This window comes from Alosa pseudoharengus, unplaced genomic scaffold, assembly GCF_046254945.1.
Source record: "Alosa pseudoharengus isolate Yale_2024_CS ecotype anadromous, Long Island Sound unplaced genomic scaffold, YU_APseudo_1.1 YU_APseudo_1.1_scf_22, whole genome shotgun sequence".
Classification (NCBI taxonomy): Eukaryota; Metazoa; Chordata; class Actinopteri; order Clupeiformes; family Clupeidae; genus Alosa; species Alosa pseudoharengus.
Genome location: NW_027468680.1, coordinates 2,794,842 through 2,822,357, shown reverse-complemented (window position 1 = coordinate 2,822,357; position 27,516 = coordinate 2,794,842). Strand labels below are relative to the sequence as shown.

At 40.2% G+C, this 27,516-nt stretch overlaps 1 protein-coding gene across 2 annotated transcripts in view; it reads right to left on the bottom strand.

Moving 5' to 3' along the window:
- Positions 1 to 215: 215 nt before the first annotated feature.
- Positions 216 to 27,516, bottom strand: part of LOC143139628 (prolyl 4-hydroxylase subunit alpha-1) — a 40,332-nt gene continuing 13,031 nt past the window's right edge. For both annotated transcript variants that reach the window (XM_076300241.1, XM_076300242.1), the window contains exons 6-14: positions 26,032 to 26,186; positions 11,387 to 11,563; positions 11,146 to 11,213; positions 5,697 to 5,796; positions 5,375 to 5,425; positions 5,236 to 5,286; positions 3,681 to 3,749; positions 2,960 to 3,056; positions 216 to 686 (exon numbers count right to left, since the gene is read on the bottom strand). In XM_076300241.1, coding sequence (XP_076156356.1) covers positions 616 to 686; positions 2,960 to 3,056; positions 3,681 to 3,749; positions 5,236 to 5,286; positions 5,375 to 5,425; positions 5,697 to 5,796; positions 11,146 to 11,213; positions 11,387 to 11,563; positions 26,032 to 26,186 — 839 coding nt within the window. In that variant the 3' untranslated portion in view covers positions 216 to 615. The remainder of the gene's footprint in view (positions 687 to 2,959; positions 3,057 to 3,680; positions 3,750 to 5,235; positions 5,287 to 5,374; positions 5,426 to 5,696; positions 5,797 to 11,145; positions 11,214 to 11,386; positions 11,564 to 26,031; positions 26,187 to 27,516) is intronic.

Genomic DNA, 27,516 nt, shown 5'->3' with positions numbered 1-27,516 from the left:
ATAAACACACACACACCCTCACGTCACACACATACAAACACACCTACATACACAAACACACACAAAAAAATAACTTACATGCAGGCGCACACACTCAATAAACACACACAGAAGCACACATATACACAAAAACAACCACACACTCTGCACACACTCAATTACAAACACACAAAAAATGAACAAAGTAAGAAATGAACACAATTTGACAAACGTGACTTATTTCTGCGGTACATCTAGTTAATCACAGATTTAGTGCCTTTTTTATTATTCCTCACAGATTAAGACAAAACACATACTGGGGAATCATGTGGAGTAATTAAATTAACATTTTTACAGTTCAGAAATAACAATTGCAAAAATATGTACAATCACACCCATGCACTCTTCAGCTATGGTCAGGATATAGTGTATATGGTTTAACCCATTCGTGCTGGATGCTGCATGACGCAACATTCTATCTCCCGCCTGATGCTGTGTAGTAGGGATAATAGGATATTTGACCGGCATATCATCAAAATGTCCGGAAAACGAAACCTCTGCCGGTCACTTTGACTGGCACCATTTTTTTCTAGCGGAAACTCTGCTGTGTCTGCTCGTGTGCTTGTGTGTATGGCATCATTCCCAAGGTTTTAAGGAGCACCTCCTCCGGAACTCTTGCCCTCGTTCTCGTACCCATTTGTTGGCGACTGATGGAGACAACAAATCAGATTATATAATCCCACACCTCAAGACTAGCTAAACAGATTATATTATCCCACACCTCAAAACGGGCAAAACAGATTATATAATCTCACACCTCACGACTAGCTAAACACATTATATAATCTCACACCTCAAGACTGGCAAAGCATATTATATAATCCCACACCTCAAAACGGGCAAAACAGATTATAATCTCACACCTCAAGACTGTCAAATCAGATTATATAATCCCACACCTCAAAACGGGCAAAGCAGATTATATAATCCCACACCTCTAGACTGACAAAGCAGATTATATAATCTCACACCTCAAAAACTGGCTAAACAGATTATATAATCTCGCATCTCAAAACTGGGAAAACAGACTATGTAATCCCACACCTCAAGACTGGGAAAACAGATTAAACAAAATATTTGGTTGTTGAACGTACCATTTATTGCCCCTGAAAGTAGTGCTGCCACTAACGACTAATTTTCTAACGACTAATCTTTCGACAAATTTTTCAATTAGTCGACTAATCTAAACGAGACTAATTTTTTTAAAAATCAAGTGTTTGTTATTTTGTTGTGTCTGTTTTATTTTGAACTCAACTAAAGGGAAAACGTAAAATATATATCACCCTTTTGTTAGAAGCTGTATTACTTTAATACTAAAATTATGTATTTAAAAAAACACCCCATTTAAAATGCTACCTTCAGATCTAATATCAGACCTTTGATAGACTTTATTTATATGCCAGTGTTGCCATGGACATAGACAACTTCTTTGACCTAAGGCCCGGTCATGGCATACTTTGGGGTCATAGGGCCCACCTACAAGAACACACCTCCCATCAAATTATCATTATATCACATCACAATTATTATTGTTATGCTATATTGTTATACATGCACTTCAAAGCAGCCAGTGTTTAAAGTGCTAACATTGTTCACAAAAAGTTTGTGAAAACATACACATCAGAGGACTGCTTTACTAATGTAAAATAAAATTACAATAGTTCCATTTCTTTTGCATGGTTGCATGATAAATACTTCACAAAACGGCAATTATATTGGTGTAATCGTTTTGGGATGTTTCCCTCATGCAAGCATCATACACTGGTAGGCAAATGGAAAGAATATTGACATATTTAATTATGCCACAAGCTTTTGGCCACGTTATTCAAATTTGACTATACAATACTCTAGATAGTGTATTGTAGTCTGTGCTCTATTTGCATAAATCCACATGCATAAATAAATCCACATTGTTCTATTAAATGTAGTTTCACAATTAAATAGCCTTCCAATAGGTTGAATTGGAGCTTTACTACCAACGTTATCAAGTGGTTTCAGTTTCTCTCGCGCATTGAATGAACGCTCATACCACCATTTAATTGTATGCCTCTATGTTTGATGACACCAAATTAGCAAGTATTTCCTACAGAAACGTTTGTTTTCTTTTTCTGTCGGTCCGCGGTTCCTTGATCAATTGCGCAGCAAATTATCAGATGAAGCCCCGGGAATTCTCTCTGCGGCTTCGGACCAGCAGTGTCCATGTTACGGCCGGTGCTGGTCCGTGCGGCCCATAGTTTCAGAAACACTGGACTTTGAAAGGTGACAGGAGTTGAGGACTTTGCAAATAAGCCTAACATCAGCATGTTTAAAGCAAGTAGGCTACAGGCACTTTGTGCGTCTTACCACATAGGTTACCTCACTTTATCAGTTGGCTTGAACGCTAAAAAAATATGCATCGTGACTTATTGACCATGGCAAATGACGTGCACCTTGATTGTTGATATCACGGGGAGGCAGCATGTTCGTTTTAACGTTTTTTTGTATGAATGAATTACAGTAATGACGTTGTCAACGTGAGACTTCATTTATTTCAATTTCCACAATACTATCAGACTAGCGTAACCTACTAGCTTAGCTCCCCCCACTTAGCTCTGTCTAATGATGAATTGCGCTGAAAGCAGGCAGAAACGCAGCTTTGCTGCTGGCGTTAACAGTTTGCGTGCAGCGGGGTTTAAAACATGACTGCCAAAGTCTTAGTAGCCTGTTTAACATCCAAAGACAGTCATTGTACTTTTCAAGAGTTAATAACATAGAGTTATTAAAGAATTTTTGGTTTGAGACCAAAAATAAATAGGCGGTCAATAGTAAAACGACTTTTCGACTAAAAAAATTGCCGTCGACTAATTTTCATGGTCGATTAGGTCAACTAAGTCGACTAATCGCAGCAGCACTACCTGAAAGCATTGTATATTGAACGTACCCCATTTATTGCCCTTGAACACGGGACAGCCAGAGTGCAGAGACCGGTCATCCACCTCTCCATTCTGCAGCAGGTTGAACCACATGACAGCTGATCCCTGCAAACACACACACATATAAACACAAACATACACACGCACACATACACACACGCGCGTACACACGCACGCACACTCACACACACTAAAATAAAGTTGAATCTAATCGACACACATATACAAACACATAAGATTTGCACCCAGGTGTTTGCACCCAATAGCCATCAAAGTTATTTGCACCTAGTGAGAATAGCTTATGTGGCTATTTCCACCAGGCTATTTGCACCTAGTGAGAATAGCTTATGTGACTATTTCCACCAGTCACACAGATACGGTGTTATTGTTATTAGACATGAAGAAATGCTATATTATTATTATTATACATGCAAAACCGGAATATATTATTGTTGCTATTAGACATGCATAAACTTTATATATTATTGTTATGATTAGACATGCAGAAATGGTATCTATTATTATTAGACCTGCAGAAACAGTATATTATTATTATTAGACGAAAGGTACTATCACAGACATACGGTACACAGGGTTGAGCTGCGCCTTGTTTTAAGTCCATTGGTCCTTCTGGTGCAAGACAGTCAAGTCACACACACACACACACACACACAACACAAAGGCATCACACACACACACACACACACGTACTGTGTGGAGATTTTTTACCTTAATTGGCTGTAATGCAGCTCCAACTTCAGGAAACACTGTAGCTCCACCCACCTCCACGTCACTCAGCTAGACACACAGCACACGCACACAAGCACGCACACGCACACACATACACACAGCACACACACAGCACACGCACACACACACACAGCACACACACATATATAGTAAACATCAACTCAGAACAGTCAGCTAATGAGTTCCACACGCACATGCACACACAATAGTAATTCAGACCCACTGGTTAATTGCCTTTCTAGGTAGCAGTGGTACGCGGGTTGCTAAAAATTGAACGGTGTCAACGACATTATTGGCTAAATGACTTCAATCCATGCAGCACGATCTTGCCACATAGACTACCTGTGTGACAGAAGGATAAGGTTGGAGACAGGTGAGAAGCTGGAGACGCGAGAATTTAAAATAATAAAGACACTCATCTGGGAAAAGCGAAATATGGGATGTATTTGGAGAGGTTCTTAAAGAGGATGACAGTAGTGCTGGTTATGTGCTATGCACTTCTTGTGAAGCCATTTAAAAGTATGACAGCTATAAAACAGGCACGACCAACATGACGACTCGACACAAACGCTGCCTGTATAACTCTGCCAGCCTAACTGTGTCACGCTATCCGGCAAAGTATTCTTTGGTCACCGCTAGTCTGAGATTTATGGCTCCCATTGACTCCCATTCAAGAAATCAAAATATACATCAAAAATGTGCTGAGACTAACGCCGCTGACTTATGCCAGCAACCATTTCACTTTAATAATAAGGTGCATTTTGGTACAAGATATATACAGGTACGGCAAGAATAACATAAGTTGGAGAAAGCAATGTCATGTGGAGAAAACTTATGAACATTGTCAGGCCCCTAGCACTGTGCCAAGACACACACACACACACACAGCCCCTAGAACTGTGCCCACTGGTCAGATTTATGTCGAATGTCAGAGCTATGTCATTCAAAAACGTACCTTAATGATACTCATCAATTTATAAAAGAACAAAGTTTAAAAAGCAAAACGGTGCTGAACTGCGTTCGGTCACTGCTCATGTAATCTGATGCACCGCTGCGTTAAATAGGGTTCTGTCCCTGCTCATGTAGTCTGATGCACCGATGCGTTAAATAGGGTTCTGTCCCTGCTCATGTAGTCTGATGCACCGCTGCGTTAAGGAGGGTTCTGTCCCTGCTCATGTAGTCTGATGGTAGCCTACGCACCGCTGCGTTAAGGAGGGTTCTGTCCCTGCACATGTAAAGCTTTTACATTGCTCATTAAGGATACACTGCATGTTGGGCCACATGAACCATTTTGTAAATAAGCGCGTCGGATTGCGGGTTGGGTATAATTTTGTCTTAATTAATTTTAGCGGTTCGAGTTGCGGTCGAGTTGATTTAAGTTCCGAGCGAGCACGGGCCGCTTGTGAGCGTACCCGCAGACCACTGCTAGGTAGTAATTCAGTCCAACTGGTCAATTGCCCCTGTAGTTAATTATTCAGTGCCACTGGCTACGAGGATCAGTTGAATAGGAAAATATTAATAAAACAACACTTACATAGATCAACACAGTAGCAATCCTGTCACCCCTTTCATCTCGTATCTCTTCCTTTTAGGCACAAAGTATCAAGGTTAAAAAATTACATTGTTTCTAGTGGAAATATTCCATGAAATGGCCAAATGAATGTTGTACTCACTCCTGCATCATAGTGGGGACCAAAATGACCCCCAACTCCATAATTAAGGACCTAAAACATTAAACACACAAATCACTAAAGTGACACACAAACACACACACAAACACATGCACACACACGCGCACACACACGCACACATACACACACACACACACACACACTCATGCCCATACATGCACTCGCGCACACATAAACACACACTTACGCAGCGATACGAGCACACACACACACACACTCACATGCATGTACAGGCCCATCACACAAAACCCACAGAGGCATAAACACACACACACACAGACACACACACATTAAAGTGTATCACCTGCAGGTTCTCCGCTGTCCCCATGTCCAAACTGGTGATGTCAGCAATCCTTTGACTGATGCGAGAGGCTGACGGGTCGATGACATCATATAACACTGCACTGAGACGGGCACAGACAGACCTCTGATCAGTTAACACTTTTAATAAATCTTTTCCTTCCACCCTCCCTCACTTTACTAAATAAATAACCTTTTTAGCCATCAGCACTGCTGTTATTCGTATGGTTAGTGTATGCTACTTGCTGGTAATATCTTCTCCATGCTAACCGAACTATTGCCCACTCAATTACTTATGGCTTTTATTGTGTTATGGGCCTATTCATTTGGTAACTCCTATCTCATGTTTTATTGTGTTATGGGCCTATTCATTTGGTAACTCCTATCTCATGTTTTTATGGTCATCATGGTACATGATGCTCCTATATGTCAACTTATATGTCCACTCATGGTATATAAAGCTACTACATACAGTATGTCTATTTGTGCAACAACTACAAGCTAACAGTAAAATGAAAAGCATACACGTTTGGTTGTAGATATACTGTAGTGCTGTAGTGAGAACCAAATGTTTAAACTATGTATGTACATAACACGCCATCAGTGCAATACAATAAATTACAATTTTCTAACTCTACTCAAACAACAAATATGCTGTTGAATAATGCAAAAATATTTGTGCTAAAAAAAGAAAGCCACCACATCATATGCAATGTTGGCATTAACTAGGTGCAATGCACGTTTTTGGGTGGTTGATGTGACATGGCGTTGTCTTTGGTCCTGAGTGTAAAACATAACTATATACCGGTAATAGCAAAATCTGTAAAGAAATGTGGTTATATTTGTCAGAAACCCAAGTGTTGAATTTCCCCTTGGGGGATCAATAAAGTATCTATCTATCTATCTATCTATCTATCTATCTATGTGCTGTTCTACACTGTAATTTATAACAGTGAACCTATACAGTAGGTTCCAACCAAAACAGTTTAAAACAGGTAAATCACATTTATGTTTTGGTTGTTTGTGAAATGAAATGCATTTACACACAATAACTCTCATGTCACACCATGTGTCACTAACACCACCAATTAGAGAATAAATAAACACTCAATACAAAGTCTAAAAGACCATACATATTTGGGAATGGGAGTCAGTACAACAGGACTCAGTGATTTCCATGCCTAATATCTGACATTTGTTTTTGCAATTTTTTCCTGTAAAGCTGATGATACACAATAGGGATTGCACGGTTTTTGAAAAATGCTCCGAACCGTGCGGATGGCATGTCACGGTTCGGAGCAAAGATAGCTCTGTTCTAGAATCTTTGGTTCGGAGTGTGTGTTCGCCGTACGGTCCCACGGTTCAGGCTAGTTATGGCATGCGCAATTGATTCCCATGTGACAATGGGTGTGTTCGAAACGGGAGACAGCTGCCTACTGCCTCCCTCCATACATAGAGAGCTGTCTCACTAGACATGACTTTGGATTAAATGCATCTTTTAAAAATGAGCGTAGCACTCTAGAATCTTTGGTTAACACTACGGTATGACGTTAGCAAAGGCCTGACGTTAAACTAAATTAGCTTACGTAAGCTAGCAGGCTAACGGTATAAATTAGTTTTACGGCCGGCAGATATATCAGACCAGACGCTATTAATGGTTACAACAATGGCATAATCAGATAGTAAGTTGTTTATTTTTCATTTCTTATCTACAAATCTAAGCAAAATAAGGTCACACAAATGACATTTTAAACAGATTCAGCAGCCATTACCGATGTCATCCGCCATGTTTGTTTACCTTTCACAGCTGTTTCAGACGTTGCCGCAAGGGATTATGGGTAGGAGGGAGCATGAAGTGTGCATCGATGCTGCCTTCAAAAATGACCGTTATTTGGGAATTCTAAGATATCTTAAAAGGCAGCAGAATTAGTTTTTTCGGTTTCGAACCGCACTTGCTGCCTTGCTCCCCAGTTAGATATCTTAAAAGGCAGCAACTTTACCCGTTTCGAACACACCCAATGTGTTTCCCTTTCGCGCGAGAGTAGGAGTATAGTTTTGAGTGCTGCGCGCGACTGGAGTCTTTAGAAATGGCAAGTGCGAAAGACTCTGGGTGTGTTCCAAACGGGTAAAGTTCCTGCCTTTTAAGATATCTAACTGGGGAGCAAGGCAGCAAGTGCGGTTCGAAACCGAAAAAACAAATTCTGCTGCCTTTTAAGATATCTTAGAATTCCCAAATAACGGTCATTTTTGAAGGCAGCATCGATGCACACTTCATGCTCCCTCCTACCCATAATCCCTTGCGGCAACGTCTGAAACAGCTGTGAAAGGTAAACAAACATGGCGGATGACATCGGTAATGGCTGCTGAATCTGTTTAAAATGTCATTTGTGACCTTATTTTGCTTAGATTTGTAGATAAGAGATGAAAAACAAACAATTTACTATCTGATTATGCCATTGTTGTAACCATTAATAGCGTCTGGTCTGATATATCTGCCGGCCGTAAAACTAATTTATACCGTTAGCCTGCTAGCTTACGTAAGCTAATTTAGTTTAACGTCAGGCCTTTGCTAACGTCATACCGTAGTGTTAACCAAAGATTCTAGAGAGTCTCATTTTTAAAAGATGCATTTAATCCAAAGTCATGTCTAGTGAGACAGCTCTCTATGTAGGGAGTAGTGTTGCACGGTGTATCGATACTAAAAAGGTATCGCGATGCCTTCACGCAAAAAACGATACGATTTCAGACGTTTTTAGAATCGATACTTTATTAAAATAATAACGTTCTGTGTCTGTGTGAACTGCTGTTCTCACTGCTCCTTTCACGCATCTAGGCAAGTGGGCGTGTCAAGCAGGTAGCTCTGAGTGAGTGAGTGCGCAGCCAACGTCATAGTTCTTTGCTGACAGTTCTAGGCCTTGTGGATAAAACAAAAGGTGCAAAACACCTCGCAGACATATCCCAAAATTTTTAAAGAGTTCAAAGAACGACAGGTCAACGAATATGCTATAGAAAACACGACTACATGGTTAGTGCCAAGTTCTTCTCTTATGTTTTAGTCTAGCCTAAGTGAAACGAGTATGGTTCTCTGGGATAAAGCGAACCTTCCTTCATCAATGAATTTTGACGAGACATAACGAGCTGTAATCATTTTGACGAGACATAACGAGCTGTAATCATAGGGTGCTAACGTGATGAAAGCGCAATGTTCACGCCAGAATAACATTACCCTAACTTGTAAACGATCTATTTCATGTTCGGTCAGTAGCCTACTACTGGTAATATTTGTCATGGCATGTAGACTGCAATTTGTTCAATAATTATTGCCCAGATGTAGGATAGGCTACCCGAAATGCGCTAATTAAAGCCCACAGCATAATACCACCAAAGCGTGTTGAGTCCTAATAATAATAGCGGCGTATTGTTACAGTACGTGCTAGCAAATCATGTTATCAAAGAAATAGACGTAATGTAGTAATGCACACAGATATATTGCAACAGGTAATGGTGTAGGCCTATCTGACGAAGACCTGAGTGGTTGGAACGTCGTACTTGTACACTGGGCGCAAAGAAGACTATCTTCACATTTTCCCCTTTGCAACTGTCAAAGAAATCCCATGAACACGGGAAGGCCTAGGGTAGCCTATACTGTACATCAGATGGCCTAAAGATTAGGCCCCTCTGCATAGTATTCAGTGATTTGCATGCAGTAATTTGAACACTGACCTTGATCTAGCCTAGTTTGGCTATTTAAAGCTACTTTATTGCCAAAACACAACACAATGTAAATTAACTATAACAAACAATAAAGGACTTAATCACAGAAAGTAGGCCTAGTATTTTACTGACTATAAAAAAATAATCATTATGTAGGAAGTTTATAAGTTTAGAACCCAGAATTGACCTACACACTACAAAAGTGCACCAAATTCAACACAAATGACTCAATACACTTGGACGAGGTATGAGTCCTTTCTTCTCCAGATATCTTAGGATTTCGCCGTAGTATCGTTTTAGTATCGAGCATCGTGATATTTATGGCAGGTATCGTATCGAAGTCATAATTTTGGTATCGTGACAACACTAGTAGGGAGGGAGGCAGTAGACAGCTGTCTCCCGTTTCGAACACACCCAAAGACTGCCCGGAGTTGCAGGATGCGCCAGCCTCTTATAGGTCTGGTCTGGTGTGTGGGAACATTTCGGATTTGAGGTTACCTATGATGATAGAGGAGTTAAGACGACAGAAAAGACTGCGACTGTGTGCAAACATTGTGCAACACGTGTTCAGTATGCTCTTGGCAACACTTCGAACATGCTAGGTCATATGAAAAGACGTCACCCCAATGTATCTGTAGACAGTTTAAGGAAGAAAGAGCCGCAGGCTACCCAACAACTTCTGTCCTCAGCATTTAAGCAGCCTCTCAGTGATAACTCGGCCAGGGCAATGGCCATAACGAAAGCAATCGGGATGTTTATTGCAAAAGATATGATGCCATATAGTGTGATTGAGGGTGAAGGATTTCGTCAGTTGATGAAAATACTCGAGCCCCGCTACAACATTCCCTCCCGCCGACACTTCGGCACCTCTGTAGTTCCAAAACTATACGACGAGACACGAGAAAAACTTGTCAAAGAATTGTCCGACACGGCCCACGTAGCTCTCACCACCGATGGATTGCATTTATTGATAGCCACTAGCCAGCATGTTTTTTAATATTTAAAATATTACAGTGGCACTTTTACTTTAGATAAGAACTTTATGTTTCCAAATACTGCACTTTAATTTAAGAATTTAATTTAAGCTGCAAGAGTTACACTTTCTTTCTTTGTGTGCCAAAAAGGGGCATAAGTTCCTGCAGATGGCAATAGTACACATTCTGCCTTTTATGCCAAATAAATGAAAAGATTGTTGAAATCATCAATGTCTTCCCTCTTGCTGTATCAAAATCTCAACTGTAGCTTAAAGTTTCCTCAGACAATAATGTGCTTTACGTGAAGTCAAATTCAGTTTGTGCATTATTACATGATAACTATTCTTTAAATACTCTAGCCTAATTGTGGATGATTAAGCTATATTCTGAAATATGTTTCTGGAGTGTTAAAGATTAAAAGAAAAAATAACAACAAGAACCGTACCGAACCGAAAACCGTGACCCTAAACCGTGATAAGAACCGAACCGTATATTTTGTGAACCGTGCCACCCCTAATACACAAGTCAACATGTTGAGCAATGTTGCTAGGCGATGTTCCTGGTTGTTGCTAGGCGGTGTTGCTAAGTGTTGTGGTTCTTGCAGGTTCCCATTGATATTGAACACCATTTTCTTTCTAAAGGAATGTTCATGATCATCCAATCAGAACACATGGAACTGGTTATGTGGTTGGCTGGTTGCCCAGCAACATTATTCAAAAAGTTGCCCCATATATCATCACCAAAAAAAATGAAAGACCAGCTTACCTTTTAGAAACACGGTTTTCCGTAACATATGCGGTTTCTTCAAGAGTAACAACTTCGGATCGTGAAAGCTGAGATAAAAAAAAAAAAAAGAATAGTATTCATATTTATTTTCCCATATCATATAATAGTCTGTAATTCATTAACATTTACCTTTAATTTCTGAGTATTTATTTTATAAATCTGATAACTGATTGTCTGTAAATCATTCAGCCGTCTGGTGGGCTTGAGCTGGTGGGGTTACCTCAGGCCTGGCCATCATCTTTATCATGTCCATTTCCTGTTCAGACAGGAAGTCGTGGTAGCGGACGATTCTTGGGTGATCCCACTCGTCCTCCTCCTTCACCGGGGCGTACATGAGGCGAGGGTTCCCTCCTGCAGTGCTGTATCTGCAGAACAGCGCCCTCTGTCTGTAGGGGGTCTGCAGGGCAAAGAATGGGAGAAATAGCAGAGACCTTACAGTAAATTATATTGTGCTGACATCACTCACAGAACAGGGGCGTCACTAGACCTTATTCAGTAGGGCACGTGCCTTAGTAAAAGTCTCCAGTGCTCCAGTAAAATTCTAGCGTTGCTTTCGCTGGAAACGGCATTTATGAGCGCATCTCCGTGCCTGCTTTAGTCATGATAGAGCTTGTCACTTACCAGCCAATAAAAAAAACAAGGAAAAAAAAGAAAGTGGCCATAATAGCCAATCAGGAAATAACACCTCTGTAGCTGGGTAAGACTGAACGCAACAACCAATGAAAATCGTTCACATGATTCTTCAGAGTGTTTCGTTGTACACACACAGTGGAAACCGCTGGAGCTCGTCACATCACTTTGAGCACAGAGTAAGTCGTCCCCTGTTTTAATGTTACAACAAATTCACAACTTGTTTGACAGAAAAAATGACAAGTTGATCGCTGTTAGAGAATGTTGCCCACATAATTAGCATCTTTTTTTCAATGCTTAGCGTCATTGTAGCCTAAATTTAGCAACAGTTTACCAGCTTGTGCTCTCTCCCTCACACACACACTCACACCATGCGTAGGCTGCATGCACACATGCGGACAATTAATAATGATTTATACGTATATGTAGAGAGAGTCCTGTAAAAGTAGCCTATATTGTTTGTGAAGCTGTCCTACTGTAAAACTAAACATAGCCTTCTGATAAACTATTCAGAGATGGACATCAGAAAATTCTTCCTGAACAGAGGCAGAGGGAGAGGAACAGTGAGGAGAGATGAGGAGGACGAGGGAGGTATGATAATTGCCCACATTAACGGTAACATTAACATTTATGCTGGTAATAGCCAGTGCTGTGATTTGATCAATGGTTTAATGACAAACTTAAATAATAGGGGTGTAAAGATTAACCGATACGTATCGGTATCCGTTTTTAACGTGTAAGATACGGCTGCATCGATACATGAAGCCCAGTATCGGAATAAAACTGAAATGAACCAGTCGTTATATCGATTTACTTGTTACGAATCGGTTCACAACCTTTTCTGCCTGCTCAGACTCTCAATTACGTTCCAAGCAGCGCGTTCATCCCAAGTCCGGTTTTGAAACTACTGCATACGTGGCACGGAATTGTGGGTAATGCAGTTCGTTTTTGGCTACATTCATTGCCCAAAGTTGTCAAATGACCTCATTACCCATACATCTACTGCAACTTCAAGGGGTGGTTCAGGATTTTGGACATAAGACCTCATTTCCAAGTAAGCAAGTGTGATATTTATCAGTGGAGACCGTTTTCAACACGTTTCATCCAGTCCTTCTAATTGCAGAGTTCGCAGGTGCTAGGCTAGCGCAAGTCAACGGTATGTGCTAGCCTGCCACTAAAGACAGTCTTACCCACTCCAAAGTACACCTGAGGCAAATTCCAGACAATTGATGTAAATGTCTGTGTTGATAGAATAGTGTAAGAAATACAACTACCCTTGCATCGCGTTGCAATAGTTATACTTTGGTCCCTGAAGTTGTTAGTAGTCATTTTGCAACTCAGCGGCGGACTGCTATTACCAAGGCTACTACTAGGTATCCCCATTGCAGTGCGCTTTACTGTTTACTTTTCGGCGCAGTACTACTAACCGGAGCAAGTATAATTCCGCCGCTGCTAAGAAACTAGTCCCTCAAAATGTAATGCGATCGTTGAAATGCAAGGATAGAATAACGTTAGAAATAACACTATCAATACAGACATTTACATCGATAGTCTGGCGTTATAATTTATTTGCCTCGGGTGTACTTTGGAGTGGGTAAGACTGTTTTTAGTGGCAGGCTAGCACATACCGTTGACTTGCGCTAGCCTAGCACCTGCAAACTCTGCAATTAGAAGGACTGGATGAAACGTGTTGAAAACGGTCTACACTGATAAATATCACACTTGCTTACTTGGAAATGAGGTCCTATGTCCAAAATCCTGAACCACCCCTTTAAAGCACGTGACAACTCGCACTCTGTCATTTGTTTTACAGTTTTTTCTCTTTTGTTTTTCTAAAAAAGTTTGAGAAACACTGGCTTAGTGCATTACAATATGTGGATGCAATTTGGGATTTTCTTTGTCATTAGTGAAATTGTGTTCAAAAATAACTTGAATGAATGTTATTCTTAATTAATGTCTTGCAATGTTATTCATTTCTATGACTTTGGTAGCACTACACAAATTAAGCCCACAAGCTAGCAAACTTGACACAAGCTAAAAGGACATCTCCAGATGTAAACGTTTGCCAATGAGTTGCATAGCCTACTCAAATGTCAGTAAACCAAGTAGACCTTAATTAATTAACTTACTTTCATAGGTAGGTTAGCAACACCAGGTTGAAAGATGCAAGTAAGCAGATAATTAACGTTAGCCTTCTATTTATTGTCATCAAAACTGTAGAGGAACAAACAAGTTATAGGGCTGTCTCTGGTGTCTGCAGAAGTGAGTGGCATCTGGCTTAATATTCTACATGAGGGACTGTTGTGTTAGGTGAAATTTCACGGGGAAACTACGATGATTGGTCAAATTTGCGAAAAAGTTGTGGTGTTTGGACAAAATTGCGAGGTTGCCCAGAATTTGCAGGGATTTGCTGAATTTGCGTTAATTGTTGTGATCGCAACATCGCGAATTCCTGGAGAGACTGATTAAAGGTGCTCTAAGCGATACCGCACGTTTTTTAGGCTAAAACATTTTATGTCACTTACTGTAAACATCACCTAATGAAACCGCTAGCTGTCTGTGTCCTGAAATACACTGTAAAAACACGCGATCTCTGTGGACAGCCCAGGCTCCAAAAACGCCAACAAAAACAACCTGGGCAAACCTAGGCCATAAAACATAACAAACTGTTCCAGCAAATCACAGACGAGATGTGCGTTTAGGAGTTTCAATTGCACGGGAGCAGCATGGGAGGGAGGGGGAGGAAGTAGTGAGCTAGCTCTCTGTTTTGTTTGAAGGTCAACAGAGGGGACGTTACCCAGCATCGTTTGGAGCACGTTTAATCTATGCAACAATTTAAAACCAGTCATGGCTGCCATCTTGAAAAAATATTGGCCATCTTGAAATTTGAATGACTTAATTGTATTATTCGTGTAGTACATGTAACTTTTAAGATCTATGCATTGTAAATAAATGTAACTAACTAGATTATCAATATCATATTATAATCAACATTTATAAGAAAATTCAACTGAAAATTGTTGTCAATGGCCCCCTACAGGCCATGTTGTGTCATTACACTTCTGCTGTTCCTTCTCTGTCCCCCTACAGGTCATGTTGCGTCATTACACTTCTGCTGTTCCTACTCTGTCCCCCTACAAGCCATGTTGTGTCCTGCTAGATGCTGACTGTGGGTTGGGCTACTTCTCTAAAGACGCCCTTCCTGACGTCTGAGATGTCTCTCGCCCTCACTTCCCATCCGCTCCCGCTGGCAGACGTAGGGCAGCTTGGCGTGGTGCCTCACTGGCACGTCACGTTCTTTGTTTAGTCTTTTGTGTTGATTCATTGATTTCGTTTCACAAGCACTTTTCCCGTATGGGACTGATCTTTGATGTCTTTTAGGTTAGGATTCGTATTTAGAGCTGGTGGTATTTGGTTTTCACGTTACTTAGTTTAGGTTTAGTTTAGCACAGCAGTTAGAGGACTTGGAAGACTCACAACAAAACTTGTCTTTTGTTTCTGGTCGGGAGTCAGGCAAGGTCCATTTCATTTATTAAATTAAATTGTTATGCACTGTCACTTTTTCTCTATGGGCTTGTATCCCAGATAGCAAGAGGCTGGCGGACCACTATTGGTCCATTGGGGGCATAGCTGGCGGTCCGCTGGCAGGTTGCAGACAAATTGCCCAATATTTTGCCACTATTGGTCTAAAATCTTTTTCATTTGTTCAGTTATACCCCACTGGTGTCGTTATAGTAGTCAGTTCTGTAAGAGTTGGCGATTAGTAATGCCTATAGAATGAGATCCTATGTTGATTGGTTATGCCTGTTTTGCTGCCACCGCTCTGCAGGGGCGGAGCCAGACATTGTAAACATTCGGGGCTTAGCCCATTTAATTTTTTTTTTTAAATAACCCCTTAAATAATGACTTCAAGTGAATTTTGTGTAAACTAATGGACACATTGAGACTTAAAAAATGTGAAACTAACATTCAACAGATTCAAGGTATCTGACTGGCACACTGTGTAAAATTATAGTTTTGGGTCTTTCAAGAGGCAATATCTGTTCATATCTGTTTAGCATGTACTTAGTTAATTAAGCGTTTCTTATGGTTTGTATATTATAGTATTTGTTTATTTTCATTAGGCTATTGTTTGATATGACATTATTGTTTATTATTGCTATTCTCCTTCTTCCTCTTCCCTGATCGATCTCATCTGTGTGACAAATATATAGAATATCTTATACTATAATATACATAATATTATGATATAATTACAGTATGGCCAGTCATCATGATACAAGGGTATTTTAGAAGGAATGCATTATCATCTTGACATAGGCGTTTCTAAATTATATTAATTTTGTAATTTAGCAAGATTATTCATAGGTTTCATCAGGTCCCTTTACACAGGTGCATAAAACCAAGCACCTAGATTATGAATGCAGACTGCATGGTGCAACGTTAAGCATTTAGGGAGCTAGCCAAGGAGCCTAACGCTAGCCTGCCTAACTGACTGAAAGCTCTTAACGTGAAATCACCAACCTGAAACAACACCATCCGTCAGTTCACTGGGCGATGCTGTTGCTTGAACGGAGCTGGGTGGTCTTTTGAAAAACTTTCTAATATCCATAACGTTTCAACAACATGTACACAAAGTGTTTTATCACAGACTGTAAAAGTGACAGACTTCTGACAGAGGCTTTTTGGAACACCGAAGCCATGACGTAGCGTTGTCAAGGCAGCATTTTCACTGGATCTAAACAAATCAATCTAACCATTGAAATCACCATAGCGGATAGCCCAGAGACCTGGCATAGACCTCTCCAGAATATATCCCGCCTCCTAACTTCCGTATCCATCCAACTTCCGGGCGTGGATTGTCTATGGGAAATAACATGGCGTTTTGAAAGATCGTACCTGTCAAACTCTGTAGGTGACAAAGTAGAAAAAGCTGCTGGGCAGATTGGGCTACACACTTCTGCCATCTAGTTTCCACTGGATTTTTTGATTTTCGGTGCCGTTTGAGTAGTATAGTCTATAGTAAACTACTTAAACGGCACCGACAATCAAAAAATCCAGTGGAAACTATATGGCAGAAGTGTGTAGGCCAATCTGCCCACCAGCTTTTTCAATTTCGCTACCTACAGATGTTTTACCGGTATGATATTTCGAAACGCCATGTTATTCCCCATAGACAATCCACGCCAGGAAGTTGGATGGATACGGAAGTTACGGAGGCGGGACTTATTCTGGAGAGGTCTATAGATCGTGTAGCAAGTCAAATTATTTTTCAATATTGGGCTTTGAAAATAAGGGATATATTTCCTCAGTAATAGAGCATTTTGTGACATTTATAGAGAAACCGAGAGGAAGTTATATTGGAAATAAGAGGTCGGGAATTTAAAACACAAAAAAAGATTCGGGGCTTTGAAAAAAAGATTCGGGGCTTAAGCCTCCTAAGCAACCCCCTCGCTCTGTGCTGTTTATTAAAAGAAGCTACTAGTTTCATGCAAGCTGTGTCTCCATGCGTCTCTGATAAAAAGTTACATACACAACAGTCCATATATCATTTTGTGAACTTTTCTTAATATTCATTACAAGTTAAATTTAAAGAGATGGTGGTCTAACGGTGGACCACGCCACCGGCGGCATACCACCAGCGGTCCGCTATCTGCCAATCTGATTTTGCTATCTGGGTATGTTATGTTGTACCATTTCAAATCACTTTAATCACAAAGTGGTCAATTCTTGTGAATGTTACAGTTAAGTGACCCCACTACTAGTCATTGTGAGAAATACAAGGTGAGGCGCGTGAGCATGTGAACCCAAGTGAGCTAGTTAAGTCATGAAGGTAAAACATTAGCTAGGATAATGAACTGCTTAAATGATAAATCTAAAACATTAGCTAGGATAATGAACTGCTTAAATGATAAATCTAAAACATTACCTAGGATAATGAACTGCTTAAAGGTTGTATCAGCGATTTCAGGCCCAAAAAAGGGCCCAAACATAAATGATCACCTTCATCTAATCTTTCCTAACGATCCGCTAGCTGCCTGCCCCATACGCATGCCGTCAAAAAAATGCGTCTCTGTAGGCAGCCTCTGAGATCTTAACACAAAAACAATTGCTACCAACAAGGGTTGGCAACCCACTCAAAGGCAAAATAGAGTGTTTCAATGACTAACCGACGAGATGCGTGTTTAGGAGAGTTTTAATTGCACGAGAGGGAGGGGGAGGGAGTAGCAAGCTAGCTCTCGGTTTTGTTTGAACATCAACAGAAGTGACGTATCCCAGCTATTGCTGATACAACCTTTAAATGATAAATCTAAAATATTAGCTAGGCTAATGAACTGTAGTTAAATGATAAATCTAAAACAGTGTTTCTCAAAGTGTGGTCCGGAGACCACTGGTGGTCCGCGAGCAGACGTGGTAAAATATAATATAGATGAGTTGTTTGCAATATTGAACCAACTTGTATGTAAATCCAAACATTTCTGCAACACTGCCTGTAAGCCATGCCTGTTTAAATCATATGATATGAATTCTCTGACACAATAATACAATCAAAGTGGTTCAGTGAGTAGGCCTATTGTGTAATTTACTATTGAAGTAGGTCTAATTAATTTGATTTTTTTTAGCTAGGTGGTCCGTGAGGCTTTTTTTATTGATTAAGTGGTCCTTGGTCTGAAAAAGTTTGAGAAACACTGATCTAAAACATTAGGCTAATGAACTGTAGTTAAATGATAAATGTAAAACATTAGCTAGGCTAATGAACTGCTAACATTAGCTAGGCTAATGAACTGCTTACATGATAAATCTAAAACATTAGCTAAGATAATGAACTGCTTAAATGATAAATCTAAAACCTTAACTAGGATAATGAACTGCTTAAATGGTGAATCTAAAACATTAGCTAGGCTAATGAACTGCTTAAATGATACATCTAAAACATTAGCTAGTTTTAAAATAGTTCTTAGGCTATTTAAGCTTGCAATTTGTGTCCATGTGTAGGCTATAAGCTACACTTTTGAGAGCCTAAAAGGCACGTTAATAGCCAGCTCAGGACGCGATTTTGTTCAGGTCGGATTTAAATTACGGTTGGCCCTGGGTGCATGTAGTCTTTTCTTACAGTCCGTTTCAAAATGGAGCAAATACACTTTTTGACGTTTGCTATCGCATAATTTAGGGCTTGTCTGTACTATGTCCGCCGAGGTGTCCCGTTATTCACAATTAACGAACGAGGCGGAGGCAGAGAACCCCCGACGCGCAGCACCAGCATTTGTGGGATAACTAAACAGCATCAGTAACGTGCATCAATCGGGAATTCGCTAAATGAAGGAAGTGGGTGCTTTACTAATTGATCCGGATCAAAGAGACAATAGCTTACAAAGTGGTGTTTTTGTAACTTCAGTGTAGATGATTGTGATTCACTACAACTTCAGCAATGTAGGCTACCTTCCTCATGGTACCGATCCACTTGTACTTCACTTCCTTTTGTCGTGTCGCATAGATGTCGCGCTGCCTCCCCACGTTCAGTCGTGTGTGGGCGTTTTGTTTAAAATGTCAGTTACCAGCTCATACTCAGTTCGTTTTAACGTATCTTAAGTGTTTTTCCACAAATGGACCACAATTTTAGGCATGTACTTAACAGTATACAACACATTAATAGCCTAAACAAACTATGCAAGCCATTTCGAAATCTTGTTTTATTTAAACTACTCAATGCAATCTCAAATCCTCACCAGAAACACCAACAGTCAATATATTCATCCAAATCCTAGTTTCGTTTGTTTTATGGACTACTAGGTGGTCGTGGAAGAGATCGTTAAAACATTATTTGTCTGGTAAGCGGAACCAAAGTTTCACAGGCACCGTTGTGGTAGAACAAAGGACCTACAAACTCGTCCTTTCATCGCCTCGCGTTCAACGGATTCATTTGCATAACGGTGTGTTTCCACACAGCGAAACACCTCGCGATTTTCGGCCAGCGAAATTTCGCCTCGGGGGCGTGACGGCGAAACCGCTAACCTAGACTGCAGTGTCTAGCCAGTGGTGGCAAGCGAGCTAATTAGGCTAATCAGCTAATTCAAACGTTTAAGTACTTAATGAAGATATCCAGGGGTTTTTATGCCTCGACTAAGTTGATGTTTCCTATAAACAACAATTCATGTTCATAGAAACAACAAGGTCACAAAGACATAATATATTTCATACCTGTGTTGCAGCATGTAGCCTAGCTGTCTAGCTAGGTTTACAATGCAATCCAATGTCCTAAAATACTAGCATTTCGCCTGTCAGCTAGCTAAAAAGATCGAGTGCTTAAACTAACATATATAGTGGTCTATTTAGTGGTGTATGTGCTCTGACTAAGTTCGTGTGGCATATAAACCACAATTCGTGTTGATACAAGTGCCAATGTTCGTGTAGAAACATTTTAATCACATACAAATGTTCGTGTTACAGCTCAGGTAGTCTCCGCCATCTTGGTCAGACTTTTTTGTAACTCCCGCCTCCAAACACAAAGACGCGGACCTGATTGGTTCTCGATTGGTCCTCATTTAAATAAAGTTAAACTTTGGCCAACTTTGTTTCGCCTGCCTCGGCGATTCGCTTTCATTTCGCCCAACTAGGGCGAATTTCGTCTCCATTCAACCTCAATGAGAGCGACGCGAAATTTCGTTGTGTGGAAACACACCGTAACGGTGTGTTTCCACACAGCGAAACACCTCGCGATTTTCGGCCAGCGAAATTTCGCCTCGGGGGCGTGACGGCGAAACCGCTAACCTAGACTGCATTGTCTAGCCAGTGGTGGCAAGCGAGCTAATTAGGCTAATCAGCTAATTCAAACGTTTAAGTACTTAATGAAGATATCCAGGGGTCTTTATGCCTCGACTAAGTTGATGTTGCCTATAAACAACAATTCATGTTCATAGAAACAACAAGGTCAATAAGACATAATATATTTCATACCCGTGTTGCAGCATGTAGCCTAGCTGTCTAGCTAGGTTTACAATGCAATCCAATGTCCTAAAATACTAGCATTTCGCCTGTCAGCTAGCTAAAAAAGATCGAGTGCTTAAACTAACATATATAGTGGTCTATTTAGTGGTGTATGTGCTCTGACTAAGTTCGTGTGGCATATAAACCACAATTCGTGTTGATACAAGTGCCAATGTTCGTGTAGAAACATTTTAATCACATACAAATTTTCGCGTTACAGCTCAGGTAGTCTCCGCCATCTTGGTCAGACTTTTTTGTAACTCCCGCCTCCAAACACAAAGACGCGGACCTGATTGGTTCTCGAATGGTCCTCATTTAAATAAAGTTAAACTTTGGCCAACTTTGTTTCGCCTGCCTCTGCGATTCGCTTTCATTTCGCCCAACTATGGCGAATTTCGTCTCCATTCAACCTCAATGAGAGCGACGCGAAATTTCGTTGTGTGGAAACACACCGTAAAGCTGGGCATCGGCCAGCTTTTTGACGCGCGACATTATTTCAAATGCAGCGCTGCCTTCCCGAAATGCCTTGCGGGCGCGTTAAAGTCGCTTGACGTCACCCATAGGACTAGAGTGGAATGCGACACGACAAAAAGAAGTGTCGTGCAAGTGGATCGGTACCGTTACGGCTCCCACACACAGCTGCGTGCATCGCGTTGCTGGAGACGCATCCCATTCACTTTAAATGGGCTCACGTGATCCGTTGCCGAACTGAATTGTGGGTCCGTCGCGTCGCGTTTCGCGTTGAGGAGTTCAGCTGTTGCTGCACCGACAGACGGCACCGGCCAATCAAGCCAATCTACGGACGGCACCAACCAATCACATTACGGTTTTACTTCAAGTCATTTGCATAGCTGGGTATTTCCCAGAATTGGGGCCTATTTCTGTCCACAGGGTGTAATTCTATTAAAAACACATTAAATCTAATAATGTTTAGCATCACTAATTAGTATAAAGAAAAACAAGCCTAGACTTTTTTAATGGTTGCTCCTACTCATGATTTAGACACATTTTATTGGTGTTTTATGGTACAATATCAGTGTTTTGGTGTTGTCCGCAACCAGAGTTTTCACATATTGTTCCATATCTCAAACATTATTTATCAAAAATTTATTCAAAAAATCATGCATATGAATTAAATGTTATCTGAACTAATGAACTGCATGCACACATTATGCATATATATGCATTTCCTGCTTTATTTTGCTTAATGTATACCTGTCCCATGGTTTAGCCGTCATTACCAGCACACTCTACATAAAAGCACTTTGCTACTGTTTTTTAATCAAAAAAATATTTGGTAACCATGGTCACCTAATATCACAGTGGAATACATGGGTGTCAAGCAGAAAGATTGATGCCTTGATGTCCAGAAACATAAGAAAATCTACTCTTTATCCCTCGTTTTGGGCATGTACACTTATTATGTGTCATTACCATACGCATTGTATTTCTGTATTTTTGAATATTCCTGAAATTTGAAAATTATTTTAATAGTTTAAATGATGTACATTACATGTAGAAAGCTAGCTACACTTGCATGGTGATCATTTTTGCTTCTCAGGGTAGTTTTTCGGTATAAATGTCATCACCAGCACAGTCATTACCAGCACATTATAGCTTGAAATGTAGTGGTAATGACGACTGTGTTGGTGATGACATTTTTGCAGATACATTTAAAGTTTTTTTTTTCACAAAGTCAGTTCAACTTGGGTTTCTAAATTATAAACATTTAATTGCAATAGATTACGATCAGTGATTTGTCATCACCGCAACAAATGTCATTACCAGAACTGCAATGTCATCACCATCACCATGCATATTTTTGCCAATAGATTATGCACTGTAAAAAATAACATTACATCTTACTGCAGTAACACAAGTATACTTTACTTACTATAGGCTGACCTAGTGTTCTTACTAGAGTAACATTAGTAATGTGCCGAACTTGCATCAATGGGGTCTAAAACTTGAGATACACGAGTAAGCTTCACAACTCAGACCTGAGTAAACTGGACTCACGCAGTGCACACGCGCACAGTCAGCAGAGGGAGCGTTCTGGATTCCACAGCCAACGGTCGGCAGTGTTACGGTGTGGCTGACTTTTGGGATGGGAGTGTAACGCAGCTTCACCAGTGACTTGCTCTGTCTGGTAAGTTTACAGTATGTATTAATGTGTCAAATGTTTACAGTATAGGTTGAACTAACAGCATTTGTGCAAAACTGTACATTCGGTTTCATTAACAGCTGGGGTAATGTTAAGTTCAACTTGCTAAGTGGCCGATATATGCGCTAGCTGCTAACAGTTTGCAGCTAACTGATAGCAGCTATGCGAGTTAACATTGCCTCAGACCATGCAGAGCAGAAAACAAATATTCTAGGTATTCAAGCCCTTTGATATTTTTTGTTATCGAAGTTATGAGGAAGTGGTGGCGCCTGGGGTCTAGAACTAGGCTGTATACATTTGCCAATAGCAGTTGTCTTCATGAGCTCTTAATGAAGTTTAGTTCTAACGCTTGCTAGCATGCTAGCTGCTAAGTTGATTCAAAACGTGTAAAGATTAAACTGTGTATGGTTTACGTCGATATTCCTACTGTATTGATAAAACATTGATAATTGGACTCATAACCTTACTGACTGAGAAAGCCATGGTCTTTTATCTAAAATCTTTCGTTGTGATTTAGCAAGAGGACTTAGGTTGCAGTGTGTGGAATTTAAACGAATGTGCTGTTATTGAGGTGCAAAATGGCGTCATATAATTCCAACGTATGATTGACATTTTAAATTATATTGTGATAAATGTACTAGGCCTGAAGCAATAGAGAAAATTCAGTTGCCAAATCATATTTTTAGCTTAACAGTATTAATTAGGTCTCTGGAGAAATAATTTAAATGAACATTTAATGTGATAAACTTAATCAGCTGTTTTAGTTAAACATGGCCAATAGATGCATATTGATAATAATTTTGCCCTCTTTTTCTTTTTGCAGTTGGAAAACTGAAAATGCAGAGCAATGAACTGGACATGTAAGTTGTGCTTGTTTGGATGTGAAGTCAGAGGTCAGTTGCTCAAACACTACAGATTGAAACATGGAGGTTACACCAGAATACGACCGAAAAAAATTGCAGAGGGTGGTGAAAACTGGCCAACGCATCACCGGTTCCTCACTCCCCTCCATCAAGGCCATCCAGGGCAAGTGATGCTTGCGTAAGGCGCGCAGCATCATCAAAGACTGTTCTCACCTCAACCACAGACTGTTCACCCCACTCCCCTCTAGGAAGCGTTACAGGTCTCTCTGCACCCGAACCAGCAGGTTCAGAGGAAGCTTCTTCCCTGCGGCTGTCACCCTACTGAACTCTAGCTCTGCATCCCGGTGACAACCAACCAACTAAGCCCCCGCCCGATGCCTCCTTGCCTGTGCCTGTTGAGGTGTCCACCATGACCATGGAAACCTTGACGGGGGACACCCACCCCCGCGGACAATTGCACTACTCTATCCCACCCATAGTGTTCTATTTATTTACAAATGTACATACTGTAATTACACTTATACATGGCATTTTCTACTGCTCTTCATACTATTCATCCTGCACATACACATATTCTTACTACTCTTATAATGTTACTGTTTCTGCACTACAATGTTACCCCACTGCACATAGCTGTATACTGTACATATATGTCTATATGGTTCATACCGAATATCCATATTTATTCTGCTAATACACTGCACATATTTATACCTAATTTATATTACTCTAAACCACCTTCTGTAAACCAACTGTATACTACTGTTTACACCGCATATTTCTTATCCTGTCTATGCACCACCTGTCTTTGTATATCACATTGCATTTTTCTGCTTTTTTTGCACTTCTAGTTAGACGCAAACTGCATTTTGTTGTCTTTGTACTTGTACTCTGCAAAATGACAATAAAGTTATCTAATCTAATAGTGCCAACTATTTGTGTACATTCTGCAAGTAAACTTTACTATCCAACATAAAGTACCCTTTACAACTCAAAGTAAGGGTAACTCATTTAACAGTAGTAAATACAACTTTGTTTTTAAGTAAGCTTTACTCGAGGGCATGAAGTAAACTTTACTAGTTGGAAGTAAGTAACCAGAACTTTAAAGTCTTAAGTAAGGATAACTTCTTCTAAGTAAGCATTACTTGTAGACATCAAGTAAACATAACTTGGAAGAGAAAAGTTTTGTTTACTTAACTTATTTAAGGCAACGAGTTTCCACCCTTTTTTCAAGTAACCATTACTTATTATTTTTTACAGTGTGTATAAATTACAATAAATTACATTAATTAGATATTTTTGACAATGTTGGACAGTCTAAATTGCCACTGGATGAAAACAGATATGATATATGGCATTTATTTCAAATAAATGAAATTCCAAGCCAGGGTCGAGTGAAAAAATCCAAAAATAAGATACTTAAACGACTATAATTCATGTTGTAAGTAAAATTCAACAATTCTAATAAGTTCAAGATAAAATAGACTTCATGTGAAACCATAATTGATCATTGATTGATCACTGATTGACCATTTCATCTTTAAAATGTACATATTAGATGATGTGATGGTAATGACATTTACCTGAAAAATGACAAAAAATCATAAATTCCCTTATATTGTGGTCTCAACCAAGCTCACAAGGTTACTCCTATCAAAATGACTGATAACTTGATGCATACCAATTAGTCAAATTTAGAATTTTATTTTTCAAAATTTCAGGTACCCAAATAGGCCCGAAATCTGAGAAATGCCCAGCTACCGTCGGGAACACCCACTGGAATGCGTTGACGTTCAGCTGTGTGTGGGAGCCGTTACCTTCGAAAAATAGCTCCGTAGGCTACAGCTGAAGCCCAGTCTGCCTCAGTGAGAATCCTAAACTTTGTCTGTGTTCAGTCTTCGATCCTGATTGGCTGCATTCGTGCTAACTAACAAATCAGACGGTGTAGTGGGCGGGACAATGCTCTTGACCACATAGTAGCAAATTCAGGGAGTGAGAGACGCTTTACAGACAAAGTAGCACGTTTCATTTTTTATCCATTTCAATATCGGCTTATCGGTGGAAAAAATGACCGATACCAATTATTATAAAAATGCTAAATATCGGCCCTAATAATCGGCCAGGCCGATAATTGGTCGACCCCTACTATTGAACTGCTTAAATGATAAATCTAAAACATTAGCTAGGCTAATGAACTGTAGTTAAAGGAGTAAGGTAACTTGCCATTCTGCTGCGCTGACTTCTGCACAGGGCCACGTAGGACGTGTTGGATGGTTCTGGTATCGTAAACAGGTCAATGGTCCTAAAGAAGATCGGCTGGGTGACTCTGTGGAGCCGGTACCTCAGCAGCTGGAGCCGGGCCTCTTCATTAGCTGGTTCTGGAGAACATGAGGACAAGGACGGATTTGACCGATGCCCAAACATGCAGTAGCCTATCCTAAACACCAACTGCATAGCCTAGCCTATATGCAGTAGCCTATCCTACACACCAACTGCATAGCCTATATTAGGGTGACTAGACGTCCTCTTTTGCCCGGACATGTCCTCTTTTTGAAACCTAAAAATGTGTCCGGGCGGAATTACAAAGTCGTCCGGGATTTTGTTTATTTTAGCCTCAAACGTGTTTACAGCGAATTTGCATTGCTCTCTCTTTCATTCATGTTTCATTCATGGATAGCCATTCACATACTAGTCACGCCCTCCCCCTACAGTTCGCTTTGCATTGAGTGGAAAGTGTAACGTTAGGGTGTTGAGCCTGACCTTAGCTACCGTCATTGGTCGATAGTAATCTCAAACATTTAATTGGTCAGTCAGTCACCTCAATAGCGCAAACTTCCTTGTTTAGTGTAAGTTCACTGACGAATTAAAAGCGTAAATTTCCATGTTTTTGTCTCGGTCGATATCAACAGCTGAGTGCCTAACCTGCAAAGCAGGCACTTACATGTCGGTCGCAAATAAAGGTGCCAACGACCGACCTACAGGTAGGCTAGACAATATTCAGCAAAGCATCGAACGGCAGCGAGGGGTGAGAGCTCATCAGCTAAAGTGACAGAGTTTTTCGACCTTTTAACATTACGTCTCCAAAAACATTTTGATGGCACATCAAATCATAACCATAGACTGTAAAAAACATGACGAACACTTCTGCCATTGTCTGAGCGGCCTTCTCTGGACGATTGCCGACCTAGCAACTTTCTAGCTTTGGGTAGGAAACTGCACTTTGGTTATCCCTTTAAACTGCCTTTAAAGGATAGCCTGCATACTGACAACAGCAGATGTCAATAATCCTCTATGTAGGCTACTGTAGCCTATATGCAGGTGAATTAAATATGTTGGCATAACACAAGGGATAGATGTAGCCCTATTTCTTTACAAAAAATATCTAATAATAATGGATTGAAAAGAGGTAAGCCTAATAATAGACCAGACATGATTGAATAGATATAAGAAAATGGACAACATATCCACATCAGTCCCCATCAACACAACTGTTTTCACAAGTCAGGATTATTAAGCTCTAAAACAGATTGTTCAAAATTATAGAGCTAGGCTACTGTAAAAGATTCAGTTTGTATTTTCAGAAAGACCTTGGATCAAATTTAGAGATATGCAACATTAAAGATGGGTTGCCATCCAAATATATCTTGCGCGTATAGAGCTCGCTTTTATTGTAATTATTGTTCTTGCACATTGAAAACTTTTAAGTGT